Source organism: Aphelocoma coerulescens, chromosome 1 (assembly GCF_041296385.1).
Source record: "Aphelocoma coerulescens isolate FSJ_1873_10779 chromosome 1, UR_Acoe_1.0, whole genome shotgun sequence".
NCBI lineage: Eukaryota > Metazoa > Chordata > Aves > Passeriformes > Corvidae > Aphelocoma > Aphelocoma coerulescens.
In genome coordinates, this window is record NC_091013.1 from 116,182,812 (window position 1) to 116,200,582 (window position 17,771).

At 38.3% G+C, this 17,771-nt stretch overlaps 1 protein-coding gene across 9 annotated transcripts in view; it reads right to left on the reverse strand.

Moving 5' to 3' along the window:
• The window catches only part of LOC138116373 (ephrin type-A receptor 6), a 320,669-nt gene that overhangs the window by 51,773 nt on the left and 251,125 nt on the right, over positions 1-17,771 (reverse strand). For all 9 annotated transcript variants that reach the window (XM_069025664.1, XM_069025696.1, XM_069025678.1 and 6 more), the window contains one exon: positions 3,771-3,832. In XM_069025664.1, coding sequence (XP_068881765.1) covers positions 3,771-3,832 — 62 coding nt within the window. The remainder of the gene's footprint in view (positions 1-3,770; positions 3,833-17,771) is intronic.

The following is a 17,771-nucleotide window of genomic DNA, read 5'->3' on the forward strand; positions in this document are numbered from 1 at the left end:
CCATGTGATGCTAAATCCAATTATTTCATCCAAGAATGACCCCTTAAATGGAGCTGTGAAAACAAAAGGGAGCAGATGAGATTTAACTCTGAATAACCCCATGAATCTGTGAGGCACAGGCTTAGAGAGTGGGCTGAGTGGGGATCGGTGTGGCAGGGTGAAAAGACCAACCTAGGGGAAAGGACTTTTGTAGGAATTATTGCAATCATCTCCAACCCACGGCAGTGGCAAACTGCCAGACTGCTTGCTAACAAGGTTTTGTGGGTTTTCAGCTTTTTTTCTGGTTGTTGTTTGTGGTTATTATGCATCTCTCCTGGTTGTCTTTCTTGTCGTATCTTCTGCAACCTGTATCAACAAGCCCAAGCAAACACATCTGACTGCAGCTAGCCTGTCTTATCACTGACATCTTTCTATCAATACAGAGAGCTGCCCTTTCAACCCTTCTTGCCTTTATAATTTGCCTCATGTGCCCGCAGAGTAAGTGATTGCTGAGATCTCCGTGACACAGGCAGGTGCTAAAACATAACGACAATGAGCCCCATCCGAAGTCTGTGTGTGAAGCTTGTAACAGGAAATTTTACCTGGGTCTCCTCAATTCCCAAAGGTCAGCCACTTTCTTTTCAAGCACAGATTTCCTCTGTCTGGAAGTTGGTGTAATGCTGAAAGAGGCTTCTAGCCCCTGAGGAAATACTTAGCTGGAAACCCACATCCTTTTTCAGAGAAATCTCTCCAAGTGTTATTAGAAATGAAGCCACATGAACCTCACTTCTGGGCAGACAACTGCTTTATTGATAGAAAATTTCAGGTATACTTTTGTGGGATGATTAACCTACATGTCTCAATCTCATATGATAAAAAAATCCCAAACAACACTACAAAAAACTAAGTTCCATCTTTTGTAAATGAGTTTTATATAGTTGCGAAAATAACGCAGTATTTCTGAGGAAAACTCAGTGTCAAGTGTATCCAGCAATTTAGGATGTCTGATGATGCACAATCACTGAAATTAATTACCATCATCTTACGAAATTGGTTCTAATTAGCTGATGCCTTCCCACTAGAATATCTCTGAAGCAGCTTCATATTGCAAATCCATGACAACATTTTTTACCCAAAAGCTCAGAGTTAGAAGCTGGCATACAGGATATTTTGTGGGGTGGGGAAGACATAATTCAGCCCAGCTTGCTGTTAAATCCATACAAATAGCAGAAAGTGGACACTGCTCTCTGAAAAATCAAGGAAGTAAAGGCTGTTAAGATTTTAGGGGTGAAAGATTAAAGGCTGGGGGGAGGCTTCTGATTCATGGCACAAACTGTACTGGCATGAAAGCAAATATCCCACCATGGCTGTTGAGGAGGGTGATGGCAAATGGAATTCTTCCTCTGGAATACCCTCATATGGTTCACCACAGAATCTCACTTTGAATTTGTAAGACAGACCCATTTTTGCTGGCTTTTGGAGAAACACAGATTAAGTGATGTACTAGGGAATTTTTTCCAGCTGTGGTATGTTGGGAAGTATTTCTTATGGTGAGAAATGGACTTCTTTCTCCTCTGAGTAAAAACACTTTGCACTGGAACAATTGATTCCTTTAAATAATAAGAAAGACAGACTGTCTTATAAGCCCTTCCAAATCCCACAACATTTGTTATAGTCACTGAGTGCCTTTCACTAGGATTGCTAAAGATAAAGCCTCTCTGCTTCTTTGTATCTTCACAAAAGCTTTTAAAAATGTGGACTTCTATCTGCAGGAAACAACTATTATTAATGAAGCAGCTGGATTTCTTTTTAAATAGGTTACTTTGCAGCCATTTGCTCTGCTAATTATTAAACAGAAATGCTGACATATATCTACAGTGCTTTGGGATGTTGAATATTATCTAAAGTACATTTAAAAAGCATTTTAGAAGAATAACCCATATCTGAAGTGTGAATTGAAGCTGTAAAATAACATACATGAAAAACAGCTGCAGAAATTATTAGCTCACATTTCCCCCACCAGAAGTTCTGCTTCCAGATATATCCAATGCAATATGAGAAGCATTGCTCCGCAGTAACATTGTAATTCTGCTGATGCCACTTTCTATTAAAGTATCGTAATAAGTAGTAACTGTTCTGATAAATGAATGCATTGAAATAAACGTGGGATATAGATATCACACAGAGCCATTCAGAGGAAGGTAATTCTCTCTCATGAATTATTTCAGGACTTGGTTCTATTCTCTTCCATGAAATTCTGCACACACACACACACAGAACAATGTTTCAGATCACCAGACACATCTTCCTGGGGCACTGCTGAAAAATTACAGAGCAGGAAAGCTGCTACTCAAATCAGTGGCAGTCCCTCTGCTGCAGATGGACAGAGAGATGAGCCAGAAAGGAAAAGGGAGTAATTTTTAAAAACTACCCAGCGTCTAAGACATGGATGATAGCAAACGTTCCGTAAAAATAGCCTGATTTTGAGAAATCAGCATATTCTCACAGGAAACTGTGGTGCTGGTGTGTTTCTGACAACACAATAAATATCTTTTATGTGTCTTGACAATGGAAAATGAAAAATTATTTGGGGAGAGCTGGTGAAGAGGACAACAAGAAATGTTAGAGAAAAATTACTATGGAATAATCAAAACCAAAAGGAAAGGAGAATCAGTGTCTACAGGTATCTGTGGCAATGGCTCTGCTGTACTCTCAGGGTTGTATCCTTTGTTCCAAATGCTCTCTTTTTGCTCCCCTTCTTCCCAACAAGTACTGCCTGCATGACTTTCTCCCCTCTCATGTAAATCTTTCTAAAGTGCTGGGTGCTTTTCACTCCTGCTTATTCACTTTTTCCTCTTACCAGGTCCTTCTTCCTGCTACCAAAGCATCCTTCAATCATCATCACCAAGATTTTCATGCCAGTATTTCCACAGCTCCCTGCTGAACGTCTCTCCTTTGGGATACCCTTTCAAACAAGTTCCCAAGCCCGCGGGACTTCCCACAACCCCAGATTTACCATTCTGCAGGATGGAAATGGCAAGGCAGTGAGCTACTGAGAGCTGGTGTTTACTTTTTAAGACAAATCTGAAATACTTGACATTAAAATTATTCACACAAGGTCGTAGGTCAGTGGGCCTCTGGAGCATTTCCAGGGGTTCTGTTAAAAAAGAGACTATTTTAGGGTAAGTTTAGCTCACAGAGGGAATCATCCTTTCCTTTTACTTTTCTAAGAAGAATTAAATACAATTTGCCAGCATATTACTCACATTTTCTTTAGCCCTTCTTTAATGTTTACTAAGGACCTTTGGGGGTTAATTAATGCCAGGACATTTCACCCATGAACTGTTTTCTAATTCAATTTGTTAAATGCAAGTAGCCATAAATATTATAAATCAATTACTGAGTATATTCTATGCTTCACCAACCAAAAAAATTGTAACAGAGTATTTTTGAAGGTGATTGAGAAAAATGAACCACTTCCATAAGGCCAGGCATTTATGCTTCAATTTATCTTTTCTTTCACAACAACACAATTTGAAATACATTTTGCTAAATACAGGAACTACTTTTGTAGAAGAAATCAATTATATTCTCAAGTTTAAATCTTCAGTTTTTCCAGCCATGCTCTAATGTATTACTGTACCTCAGAAATGTACCCTGGGGAAAAGGCTTCTATTCTTCACTAAAAATCCATGAATAACATTATGTAGAAATTAATTTGTGATAAATGATTTAAAATCTTAACCTAGAACAGTGTCTTATTCAAATGTCATCAGAAAATGGCACCTCACCCGCAGGAAGGAGTCAAGGGATCCATTCTCCATGTATTCAACTACGATCATTACTGGTCTGCCTGCAAAACAGCAAAGAAACACATTAGGATTATAAATATATTATGGGGCTTTTGTAATTCTAGCTGTTCTGCAGAGGTTATTCACAGTAGCTAAATATGTAAAATATTTCCAAAATTCTCATTTATATCACAAACACAATTCCCTGTGTTACTCTTTAAGAATTATTTACTATCCTTATCTTTTTTTTTTTTTTTTTTACTGGATTAGCTGAATGCACATCATTCACTTTGGTGTATTCTCCCTTAGAAATGATCGAAGAAGAGCCGGCTGTATCCAAATAGCAAAACTTGCTGTGCAGTATTTTGGACTATATCTGAATTAAGGTAAAACCCAAATATTCATAAGCCATGTCCAAGTAATTACAAACTGAGGGTCATAATTTTCCTCTCAAAGAAAAACATCTCAGTGACTTAGGAACAGAGGAGACAGATAGAATGGGGTGTCACCAAAAAGCTCTTCTAGATTTCCTAGATGCGGTGTGTATAATCCAGCAAAACTCTGAGTTCATATGTTTGTAAATACATAAAATATACACAGTGTTACTCAAAGCAAGGTTTTGTTCAACTAGCACAGTCCCAGGGTGGCACCATATCCAGATTGAAGCAGAACAAGACATTACATTTATTTCTTAAAAGGATATCCAAATCTGAAGGCACACTTTTAAACTGTGTACTTAAATACCAGCTCACTGCTGGTACCTTTTGAAAAACCACCCCTCTACAAGTGCTTGGCAGGAGAAGGGCAACTAGGCTGCACGGCAATGTTTAGAATTATTAATATCCCAAAGAAGCCATTCTATACAAAAAACTAATGAAGAAGAATGTTAGTAAGATTAGGAAGGAGGTGAAAAGTCTTTAAATGGCAGACCTTTCTTTCCATGGGAATGCCCGCCTCTTTTTGTCACCACAGCTATTCCAAGTGATGACATTGAGAGTCCACCATCTCACCTCCTCAATTCAACATTAGCCAGGCCAATATTTTTCAAGCCCAAACGAAGACTATGTCATCACTATTTTTTCCCTCTTCTGCTCAAATTATGGTTGTGATCTGTTTGGTTGAGGGGATGAGAAACAAACACAATACTCGGGCTGATAAAGCGTAGAAGTGCATTTGGATTGTTCCAGCACAACTGTCCATTTCTGTTCAGTTTGATTAACAGTGAAAGTGTTTATTAAACTGTCTACAGTGTACAGCAGGCCACAGCCAGGTACTTCTCCTGTGCTGGTACAGTTAACCTTCAATTTAAAAAAGTGAATGATCCATTTCTGTGTTTGTCCCAGCATGCTGACCCAGAGTTTTGGGCTCCTGGTGATGCCCCTCCACACAGCTTAGTCTGGTCTTTCTGTAGTTCCTATGAATATTGCCTCATTTCCTCTAATAAAATTTGTGATTATTTCTGTATCAACTCTCATGTTTACATCTTCAATGAATAAAACCCTTCATAGTGTTGTCACAATACTACAACATTTTGGGTGAAAATTCTGGGATGCCTTAATAGATAGACTTTGGGAAGTGTGAAGAGTTACCAGCTTCTTTCTTTTTAACTGAATGTTTAGTCCCAGCTGCTGATGTGCATCTGCCACCAAAGTAATTATATTCATCTGCACCCACTGGTTATACCCTGGCTTTGCATTATAAACTTAAAAGATACATCACTCTTAAGCTCCTAGAGATCAGTGTTGCAAAAATTTATGTTTCCTTTAGTTCAGTTTGCTAATGATGACTGGTTGTACAGCCCAGCCTCTTTAGTTTCAAGCACATGAATGCTCTAGATTCCCTTACCTTTATCATTTCCTTACTGTCGGGGGCTGACACCTCCACATGAAAAGAAAACCCTATAATCCAGGGAAGTAAACAAACTGCAGCCTGATGCTAGAGAATCTTACACTGTGCAGAACCCTCTCAAGCAAGTAGTAATTTCTGAATTGTTGCAGACAATAGCATTTTTCAGTAAATAGGGGTGTAAAGTTGGCTTTCAGATGGCATATTTTGTCAGGTGGAAGTTACCCAGAAACTTCTCTTTCTGGGTAAATCAACAACTAAAATGCCTGTATGGAAAATCTGCATTTGAAAGGAAGGACAAATGGAGCTTTAAAACAGTGCCCTTGGTTTCCTGTGGGTAATCCTTGGGCACTCCACACTTTCCAGAAGCTGGAAGGTTCTCTAGAGTTCACAGGCTGTCATTACAGCTTTTATGTTCCTTAGATTCATATCCTTCAACACAAATTGTTTTCACACTTTGTAAATGGAACTATTAATTCTTCTACATTCTCCCACAAAACATTCTCTCCAAAAAACCCCCACCTGTACTTGCTTTTACTCAGACCCTATGTTGCTAGGTTAAAGTAACTATGAAATGTATTTATATGCATTTATCTGTGGATTTAAAGACGAGATTTCAGTATTTTTTTCACTGGACAATGAGGTTTTAAACGACTCAACTTGAATGACTTGAAATGACATGCCTTAACACAAAACCAGCTCTTCCAAGTGACAGCACAGGAATGGCACTAAATATACCAAAAAAGTGCAGCATTTTCCTTCAGTCAGGTTGCTGTATATCAGAAAATCAGCATATCATCAATAAATTTAGCCACTTAGGCTGATAGCTTCCCACTGACTCACTCTGTATCACTTGCCATCCTACCTACATTTCAAATGAAATTCAGATTGTGTCAAGACACCACAATGTGTCATGACACCATGAAAATAAACCTGGCTCAATCACTTGATTATCTCACACAAAAATCTTTAATCTGGACACAAACCTAAATTCTGAATTAATTAGGTTTTTAGTGTGACAGCACTTGATAAAAGCCACCTGATTTTGGCTGCAAGTTTAATGTACCCCTGGAGCTATTTATGTATTTCAAGTCGGACTGTGTCAGTGGAATTTTTAGCCAGCACAGTGTTTGTCTTTGGAGCACTTGTGGAAAGAAAATGCACCAATAGCTGAAATGTGTGAAATGTGACACAAAAATGTGTCAGCTATTGTTAGGGTGGCCTGAAGAGTAAAAAACTCTGGTACACCATAGAATCTAATGGGAACTTTTATCATCAAAGTGGTAGCACTGGCTCTATTGCCAGCATGTTATCCTTTACCAAGTACTGCAATTTGAGTCCAGAAAAAGTTGTATCTGCTGGACCCCTGCAAAAACACAAAATACTGCTTTTGTTTTAAAGAGAACTACAAAACTGACTTTAAAAACAATACTGGAAGATTTCTAAACCAGTGTAGTGTTTGCATCTAAATAAATAAATAAGAAAAGGACTATTACTTCTCATGAAAATTCATGCTGTTCTCATGGTACTAAGAATTCTTCATCCTCAAAACAAGAATGAATAAATGGGAGGGGGCAGAGAAGTCTCTGACACAGAGAAGCAATCTTTGGTTATTTTATCAAGGGGTAGGCTAATGCAATGCTGGAAGGCACTGAATTATTTTCCAAGCATTGCTTATAGCACAAAAGATGGAGAAGTTAAACAGGTTTAAGGACAAAGAGCAGTGGGATACAGATGGCAGCAAAGGCTCTCCTGGGAGTGACAACAACCTCTGTCTTGGCTGCACCTCCTGGGATAGGAACACACCCAGTCTCCAGTCTGAAGAATTGCACAGTTCAGGGAAGTGTTTCCACAGAGATACAGGAACAGGGACAGGAGAAGCATCTGAAGGATTGAGTTAATTTTACAGTCAAGAGCCACACGAGAGAAGGAATGGAAAAAGGACACTGAAAAACGTGTCAGCTGAGGGCTTGGAACCAAGGAGCTAAAAACTGCAGGCATTGCTGGAGGAGAGTACACAGCTTCTTGTTTGAATTGGGGGGAGGACAAAATAAAAATGTTTGAAGATGGATTCAAGGATCAAATCAGTCAAACAAATCAGACTTGCAGCAGTTTTAGATGCTTAGCACTGCTGGAGTGGGGAGTACTGTGACAAAACAGACTTTTAGAGTAGAGGAATTATATAGCGTCCTGAGGCAATAGGTTTGAGCCCCAAATATGGATTTTACACATGATGTATGTCACAGGTATAATGTGCAGCACATTATAACAGATGTATCATTTTACTACATAGTTAAGATAACAACATGAGATAATAACTGTACTTATACATGACACACACTGATACCATACCCACATTCGCAGTTCTCATAATTTTTGTGAAAGTATAAATATTCCCACCCCAGACACATGTGGGATACTGTCTAAAGCAGCTTCCCCTCCTTGCACATGGAGTAACTGTGGCTCTGGGAGATCCATTTCAAAGTTCCAGCATGTCAGAAAGCCACACTGAACACACAAGAGCAGTACTCGGGCTTGGCACGATGCAGGAAAAGGACAGCAATTTAATTTATCAGAACTGAGATGAATTTATAGAAGGTGCAGGGGCTCTTCACTGTTTTGAGGCAACTCCCACCTTGTGACAAGAAGCTGACTGGTTTTGACAACTTTCCCCTAGAAAGTTCTTTGCTGAAGTTCTCCCACCCAGCTGTACTGCAACGCCACTCAAACAAAACCAGTGAAAATGACAAACAACCTGTATTGATGTCATGCCCCCTCAGAATATGCTGCAATTTTGTATTTTCCATTGATCTATCTGCTTGACATTTTTTTAATAAGCAGGAATGCAAAAAAAAGAAAAGGAAAGTAAGCCATACATTGCTGAATAATGTAAAATACCGATTAAATCTAAAATACACATTGTATATATTTTTAGTTCTCTATTTCTTTTCCACAGCATAAGATTTTGATAGCATGCAATTTAATTGAGTGCCAGAGTGATGAATAAGGAGGAGAATCTGAAGTGTCATATCAATGACAAAATATTCAGCTTGTTGTCTCCTGTTGTCATTTTAAATAATGCAGCAAAGCCTCCTTTAATGAACGTTTTTTGTAAGATTAATCCTCCAAAAAGAATAGTTAGCACATGTTCCTGTTCTACACACTTATCATGAAATCTCTAATACCAATTATGGGGATAGATTTGTTAATATAAACACATGATACTCATTCTTGTACTTAAAAAAGCACAGGTTGGCACCTGTTCCCTGGTTCGTATTAGAAAATACTGCTCCATCACTTCTGCAGATCAGAATCCACGTGGCTCAGGAAATCACCTCCTTATCAGGCATATTTTCATCAAAGCCATGTTCTGCTGTTGGTTGCCCACTGATTTATCTCCTGCTAAAGCCAGAGAGATAAGACAGCCCCAAACACAGGCAAGCCCTCAGTCAGGGCTGTACCTTCCACCCTCCCACAGCACTCAGAGCACCCCCAGGGAAAGCCACAGGAATGCGCAGGCCTTGGGAGGCACTCCTGGAGCCCACACCTGCTCCATTCATTACACATCCCTTCGAATCGGAGAGCCACGGGCTGTGGCACTGCAGCTTCCTCTCTCCTGTCACGATTAAAAATGCATTTGTATGCACCAGAAAGGAATTCATTTCAGTGAATAAAAAAAAAATCCTGTGATACAAAATGGGTGGAGGAAAAAAGAAAGAAAGAAAACGAAAGATTATGAAAAAAAACAATTAAAAAGAATTCTGCCACTTTGCATTTTTGTCTTTGCATTGTTAGACCACATCAATTCACATGAAGCCAATGTGAATTTTACTGCAAACCACCCCACTTGAATTATTGACTCACATTACAGAAGGCCCCTGACTAAGACTTGTGTTCAAGAAATAGAAGCTGCAGTTCCAAACTCCTGCTTGAGAGTTCAGAAGCCAGAGTTTGCAAACAGCATAGGATAACATATATACATCCTAATCACATAACCACTTATCTTGCTGCTAGTGCATTTTGGATTTTCTCATGTCTATATACCACTTCCTATTAGTTAAGTTAGTTCAGTCAGGGGAAGATACTTCTGCAAAATCAATTAATAACAATACAAAATACATGAATAACTGCAAAGTGCTGGTTAGTTGTTAGTAAGGTATGGCCACACAGCTATCACTGCCAGCTGAAGAAGATTTATTGTATCAACACAATCTGGAAACACTGCTCTCTGAGCTGTTTTCCTGTAATTATACATTAAACGCTTTTCCACTTGCTACCCTGTGACCTACTGGCAAGAATTTATGCCTGTTGGTGTGTTTTGGAAGCCAGGAAAAGTCTGTACATATAAAATACCTTCTCAAATCTCCTGGCCCTCCCCTCTCACTGCAGCCAGCACTGCAAGTGGTTCTCCTGGGTCCTCACAAAGGGAAAATGTGCTTTGGACAACAGAAATTTGAGCATTCCTGCTGCTCCTGCAAGCCCTAATCCACATCAATCCCCCAGTGTGCCTACAGAAGATATTCTGGAAGATACTGAGGAAAGGAAAGTGGAACTGTAAAGAGAAAGCAGCTGTGTTGTTTCCATTATTTATTTTCTGATCCTTATCTTTCCATGAGAGAAGCAAGTGGAATGCAGGAGAGGGTAAAACCAAAAGAAATAGGTTTTTTGTCACTACTTGGAGATTGGGTAGATGAGAGAGAAATAATGGCTAAAATTGCATTATAGAAATACAAAACTTGGCATAAATTTTACTTTTTCCCTTGCATTTATACTTTCAGATCTGTATATTTGAAAAAAAAGAATTTAATTTCTCCAGGTTTCCATTTGTTGGGTTGTTTACCCGTATCATCTCTTTCTACATATTTATTAGCATTGCAAAGACAATATGGATGAACAAAGTTCAGTTTCACTCCTGCTGCTTATATTTACATGTATATTATAAGCAGAAATTTAAAAAACCCAATGCCTTTATTAGGGTGAGAGGGATTATTTGAGTTCAGCAGTACAGACGGGGGAGAACAAGAGCTGGTGCACTGCTGCCATTTAGGGTTTAAGGAATGACAAAATCATGAGTCAGAAGAACAAACAGCGCTCAAGGATTGCATTTTTGACCATCTTATCTCTAATCCTAGGTTATATCATCCCATTTTAAATGAGGAAACCACAGCATTGAAGGCCTTTATCAGTGTATAAGTTGGCGGGAGAAGGTAGAATAGTTTCTTTACAAGAATAGACAATTTGCAAAAGACCAGTCACAAAATATTTTGGCCACTCAGTTTTAAATTAATTATATTCTGGGGGAAAAAACCCCAACCCAACCTGTTAAGAGAACTGATTCTGGAAAAGATTTATATCGCTTGAAATGTGACTTAAAATCCTAAAAATTCTGGCACTTTGGCTTTAGCATGGAAACAAGGAATAAGAGAAAAAATCAAAACAGATAATACATTCTGTTCACATTCAGTTCAAGAGAGATACTTTTGCCCAGTTGGATTAACCAAAACAATTCACCTCAGTTATTTTGTAACTGAAATTCAGCATATTTCACTTAATCTAATGACACCTCACCCTTAATGTTCCTCAGAGTTCAATGCAATCCACATCCTCTTGTGGAAAGAGCATGGGATGTTCTTTGGTTCAAAATGAGACCACAGAGTCCGACTGCATCAATGATCACTTGCCCTGCTGACCCTGGAGCACGTAAAGGAATTTAAACAATGTGAAATCTGTGCACTGGGGGCTTCTGCACTTCCATATTCAGCCTGCCACAATTCATAACAAGTTCTTAGGGAACACAAGAAGCAAATCCTACTTAATCTCAGTTGTGAATTTACCTATTATCACGGGGGCATTATATTTAGAATCTGTAAGCTACAATGTGAATTTGAACAGGAACAAAATTTTTAAAAAACCATAAATAAGGTTACAACGAAACAGGATTTTGTGCTTTCATAAGCATAATGACATGGTTATGGTATTATTTCAATCCTATTCTAAAATGTCATTTGTTGTTTATTCCATATTATACCTGATTGTGAAGTTTCTAAGATTCTGACATGATTTCAGGATATCCTTTGTGTATTTTTCCATTTACTATTTTTGCACGTTTTGCCCATTTCCCTTTAGTCTACATAAAGACTAACCTTCTGGGATACCACTGAGTTATAAAAAACTCATGATCCTCCACTCTTCCTTTATGAGAAAGGCATCATTTCTCATGTGCAGAAGTAGTGGAGGCCATGCATCAGCCCTCCTGTATGTTCCAAAACCCACAAAGGAAGCTCTGGTTGTAATGTGTGCATTGCTAAATCCAAAATTAAGAAAACAAAACATCACGAGTCAGGACTCCAGCAAATACATGATGCCCTGGACCTGACATTGCAATATTTTTGTGATCTCCTGAGGTTTTTTCCACTTCTCTTTGGGGGTTTGTACTTTCAGCACATGAAGGCACACACTGTCAAGCTTCTCCCTTCAGTTCTGATTCTGACCATGAACTAAAGTCAAGAGCTACAATGAAGATGGGCCAAGCAGCCAACTTTGGATGCAGAGGGTTTTAGACAAGCATGTACAACTTGAAGAAAGAAGAAAAATATACAAACTCATTGACACATGAAGAATGAACACAAAAGCAGTAATCCCCCCATAACTTAATTCCCATAACGGGAGACATCTCCATGGCTGGCAATAGCTTGATTTTCTTTCTCTAAGAAAGAAAAAGGCATTTCAAGGGAAAGAGCCTAATTTTCCTAACTGTGTGTCACAGAGAGGTCACATGAGTCTGTACAGGATTGTCTAGTCTTCACCAACTGTATAAGATACCTAAACAAAATCCAGAAAATCCAGATTTAGGCAGATTAATTCCCATACTCAGTATTTGGGCCTGGGAATGCTACTTCAGCGAGTTGAATTTGGTAAAGGCACACTGGCTTCCTACCTAAAACAGACCAAAAATATTTTAACATCATTCAAGTTAACTATTTCTCCTGCTTCCCACCTCACAAAAATGAACCAGTTCCGATTCTGCTTTTATATCCAGTGTTTTACCACTGGCTGAAAAGGGAGTTTGGATTTTTTTCCCTAAATCTTGAAACAAAGAGAAGCTGTGTGCAGCTTATTTACAAATACATTCTGTGTGTATCTGTCAGGCTCCTCCTGTTCTCCTCTTCATATGTTTCTGCTCCTGGTAGTAAGGAACAGCAACTTGCTTCAACTCACATGCTTGTAACAATAAATTTCCACATTTTCTGTAGTCAGATTTTAAAAATATGCAATAGTAGTGAATATTGTGTAAAAATGACCACATATGCAAATACTTTTTTGTGAACTTCCAGGATTTAAATGTTTTGAATTGTTTACCATGCCCCTCTGAGCATGAAATGAGATATTTAGCAAAGGTGGAGAGTGAGAACCTCATTTTATCATGTCCTACACTCAGAGCTTAATCCCAGTTTTACAGTTCAAGCTTAACCCTACTCAACCAGAACAAAATATGTTTCTTTCAGTATTAATGCTACTTGCTGCTCATCCTTATTTTGGTTCTGAAGTACTCCCTGCCTACCTAATGGAAAATTCCATCTACATTTGAACTTCTCAGAAAATACATGCCATTATGTATTAGTTGTAGAGTTTATAGGCTAAACATTCCAGTGAAACAGTACTGAGGCTGGAAAGAATAAACTGGAAGAGCCATTTGGCTCAGATTTCCCAGGAAATGCATATGCAATAGAAGAATCAATTTGTTAAGTCACTGAGAAAGGATCAGCTGTTTTCATTTAACAACAAATACAGCAGTGTAGGTGCTGGAATTCAGAGTAGAGAAAAATGCATTAACTTGGGGAAAAAAAAAGTTACTTTTCTCATTATTGGAGTACTATAATCATAGTCAAATTCACAATGTACAATTGCTCCTTCATGGTTCTTGTTGAGTAATTTTGTTCAATGAGGGTCTGTCAATACAATTTGCTTTCAAATGTCACTTTATACAATATCAAGAATAATGGGCTCACTCAGGTGCACTTGGAAATTGTAATAAAATATTAATTTTGGGCAAAAGAAAACTGATAATCATCTAGTTTAGTACTCTACAATTATGGCTGAGCTTTTTGAAGAGCTCTGTGTAATAACTGTGAACATTGCAATGCGTGTTAGACAAAGAGCCGTAAATAACCAGGCAGTAAAATACTGAAGAAGGAACATCCTATGTAGAATGTACTTTTTGTTGAAGACAGCAGTGAGCAAAGCACCCTATATCACTTCCAAGTTTCTGAAAAGTAAGTGCACCCTCAATTTCTGGCCTGTAATAAATTTTTTGAGGTTCACAAAGGTGAGTTGTTTCATCAAGCCAGATTTCTTTGCTTCTATTTTTCCTACAGTGTCAAGAGTGGATAGTTAACCACTGCAAATTAAGTTGTAGGAAATAACTGATGCTCACACTTCATTACAAAAGTCACATCAGGATACTTTCACAGAAGCTTCAGAGAGGGGCTCTGTGAGTGGAACTGGGGGCAATGGCCCAGCTGCTGACCACGTGGGGAGATGATGTTCACAGAGAGGTGTTTATGGCAAGAACAATGTTGGTGGTTCTCCCACCTCTCCTGCTAATGCAGTTGGAATGCTGAACAGTCTGAAGGAGAGGTTTGGCTAACAGGAACTTTCCATAGTTTCTCAGAGCCCATCATCCATCTCTAGTTCTTGTTGACAGAAAAACTTAGGAGTTCAGCTTGAAAGGAACAGTAGGAGAGGTATTTGCTTTCCCTCCTTTCCTCTGCAGCTCAGCAAGCTGAGCAATCTGTCTGGCTCTTCAAAGACAGCAGCGCACTGTGAAGCTTCCTGCCTGTAACTTCTGCCAGGCAACACGGGTGGGCATTTACACAACAAACCCTTCACACGTCACTTCAATCAGGGGCTGTGAGCTAAGAGTTTCCCCAAAGTGGAGCAAAGAACAGGGTGTTTAGTTTGGAAGAGCTGGACTATGAAGGGAGAGATGCAGCTCTGGCAATTTATAATTTGGGTTTTCACAACATGTGTGTGTTGTGTGAGTGTGTGTCATGAAGGAAGCTTCCACAGCTTGTGCCAGTGTCAGTATGATGAGGGAGTGGTTTAAGAATTCTATTTAATATATATGCAAGGCTATCGTTTGAGAAAAAGTACTTATAGCTCGTGAATCCATCTGTCACTGCAGACCTACATCAGCTAAGTCGTGTCAATTTGTACTGCTAACAGGCGGAATAACAAGAAATGAAGTAATTTGTGACATAAATGATAGCTAAATCAAAAGGAAGCTATTGTCTGCAAATGGGCTTGTTTTTGCAAGAATCTAGGATAGAATCTGGAGGCCTGCTTAAAGCTTTGCTTCTGGTGAAACTGCTGTACAGCAGTGACAGACTTTTGATGTAACTATCAAATATAAGCACTATTGCATTAGAAGTTATGTCTAGGCTTTAAAAATACCTACATTCAAGACAATCTATTTATGCAAAAAGATATAATGCCTCATCTCAACAGCATAACTTAATCTTTAAGTTGGCTAAATGAGGATATCTTTCACACAAGAGAATCTCTGCACAGTGTAAAAGCAGACACCAATTTACACAAAGCTGAACATCAGCTGTCAGTGCAATGGTAAAAGAAATACACTCCTCTCAACTACTGAGATTAAAGTAGAAAGGGAAAAAAGGAAACCAACAGCTGCATTGCCCTGCCAAGCTGTTTTCCAGATACTTATTTATAGCAGGGTTTCTAGTTTAGTTCTGTGTTTCATTAAAACATCTGTGGTGAAATTTTGTAGGAAAAAAAGATATAAAGACACAGAAAGCATTTTGTCTTTAGTAAGGAATAAATTTTCTGAGTATTTGGAAGGGAATCTGCCACTTAGCTTGAATTAAAGGTTTTGGTAAATAAAAAGCATCTCATTATCTTTGTTCGCAATGACCCTAACAGCAGAATAATGCTGGCATTTTAAGTCTCCCATGTAGTTAAATTAACTGAAATCTTACACATAAGCAATATGTGAAACAATTAGGGTATAATTCTGCAGTTATTAAATGTTAAGTACCTCTGTTAGGCTTATGACAGCTACTGTCCAACATAAGCCCAAACACCTCCATTGAATCATGCACAGCAAGAGAGTCAGTTCTGAGTCTCTTACATCCCAGATCAGCACTACCTTGTTGAGATTTGTTTTCGTGTCTTCTTTTTTTTTTCCTTTCAAAAATGTGTGGGATTGTTTTTTTTTGCTCACATGTAAAGCAAAGGGTTCTTATTTGCTCACATGTAAAGCAAAGCTGCTTTTAGCAATTTAGAAATGGAAATGGCATCCCATGGTCATCTCGGATACAAAAAGAGGCAATTCAGAATTAGGACTGTGCTTAATATAAATGCAAATATGATAAATTAAAAAAGGAAGAGTTAAATAGCAGCACTATGGGTAAAATCACTGGGATGCATCTGTTAACAGCAATTTCTGACCTGCACTGCAGTTTCATACCACATGACCCCCCACATGCATTCTTTCTCAAAGGAACACATCTCAACCATTGTTATCACAGTTCTTCACTGGCTTTCAACTACCTGACAATCTTCCTCTTCTGTAGGGTTACTGCTTGGCTAACTTTTTTTTTCAGTTGCTTTTGACATAATCAAACAATAACATTTGTCTCCATTAACTTGCTAGGATATATGCTATACATCATGTAGTTGCATTTCCATTTTTTCAGTGTTTCATCAGATTGAATCAGAATTATTAGTAAAAGACATTTAACAGCAAGGCATTATGAATGAGTTTCATTAAACAAACTACTTTTAAGAGTTTTAAGTCCATAAGATCAAAATCTTTACAAGCACTCAGAAAACAATAGTCCTGAGGATCTTACAAAATTAACTTGTAGGTAGGAAGGTAGCTGAGAAGCCAGTTCACGAGTCTGAGGTCATTTGTAATTTAACAGAATCAGTGGGATGCTCTACATAACACTGTGTTCAAAACAGAGAATTTTATGGGGCCAGGAGTATTTCCTCTTTGACAGAGTTGTTTGGTTGCAGATACTTAAGGGCTACTAAATACTCTGAGATATCCCATGGAGAAAAAAATACGGAAAGTATTTCACAAACTGTCGACAAAAGAAACCCAAACAGTCATAAGAAAAGACATGAAAGCTGCTGAGAAGCTTCTGTTCAAAGAAAGCAAACAAAGAAATAATAGCGCTTGAAATAAAAAGAAAAGTAAGAATCATCTTGTAATTAGAATTATTGCAGTAGATAAAATGGGGCACAGAGAAGTACAATAGCTTCTTTTGTATAGCAACTCAATAACATTACGTAATTTTCCAATTTTCTCCCTCTTTTTACCAAAAGAGATTTCTGTTTTTATTTCAAGAAAAACTTTTAAGTAACACTACAGATAATGCAGGCTGTTCAGAAAAGACACCAGCCTGACATCAGCCCATGCACAGATCCAGTTCTGCACGGAAATATGTAGTTTGGAAAGAAATTTTGATTCGGTTTTAGCTATAGTTATATGTATTTATTCTTCATTTATTACTTTTGATGGAAGATGGTGTTTAATGGCTCCAGAAGAGAAGAGATAACACACATAAGCCTGTCTTGGAAAGGATGCCTCTAACCTGTCCTCACTCATTCAGAGAATTATAGGAGTTCAAATCATGATAAAAGTTATTTAAAAAAAAAGGCGGTTTTCATGAGATACAAGTTGCAACTACCAAAGCATACAGAAGATTCAAACACCAAATTAATACATATTAAGTTTTCCCTTTCCAAATTTGTTTTGCTTCCATGTTTTAGCAAGGAAGCATAGATTTTTAGAGAAGAGTCACAGAGTCACACAAATTCCGAGATTTTACAGTGGCATATTTAAAGTTTTCTTTCTTTGGTGCACATGGACATGCTTCATGAAATGGATGATTACAGGATACCAGGCCTTCTCTTCCAGTATTTAGGTTGGCCACTTAATTACAGACCAGTCTACCTCACAATCTCTCCTATACATTGATCCAGGAAAATGGCTCATTCCCAAAGTTATTGTCTTTTCCATTTCCTTTTGGGTTGGCTTTCTATTAGAAGGGACATCTGATCTCCCAGTCTGATCAACATCAAATTTTGTTTCCCTGAGATGTGTGGAGAGATGGGGCAGAGAATGAA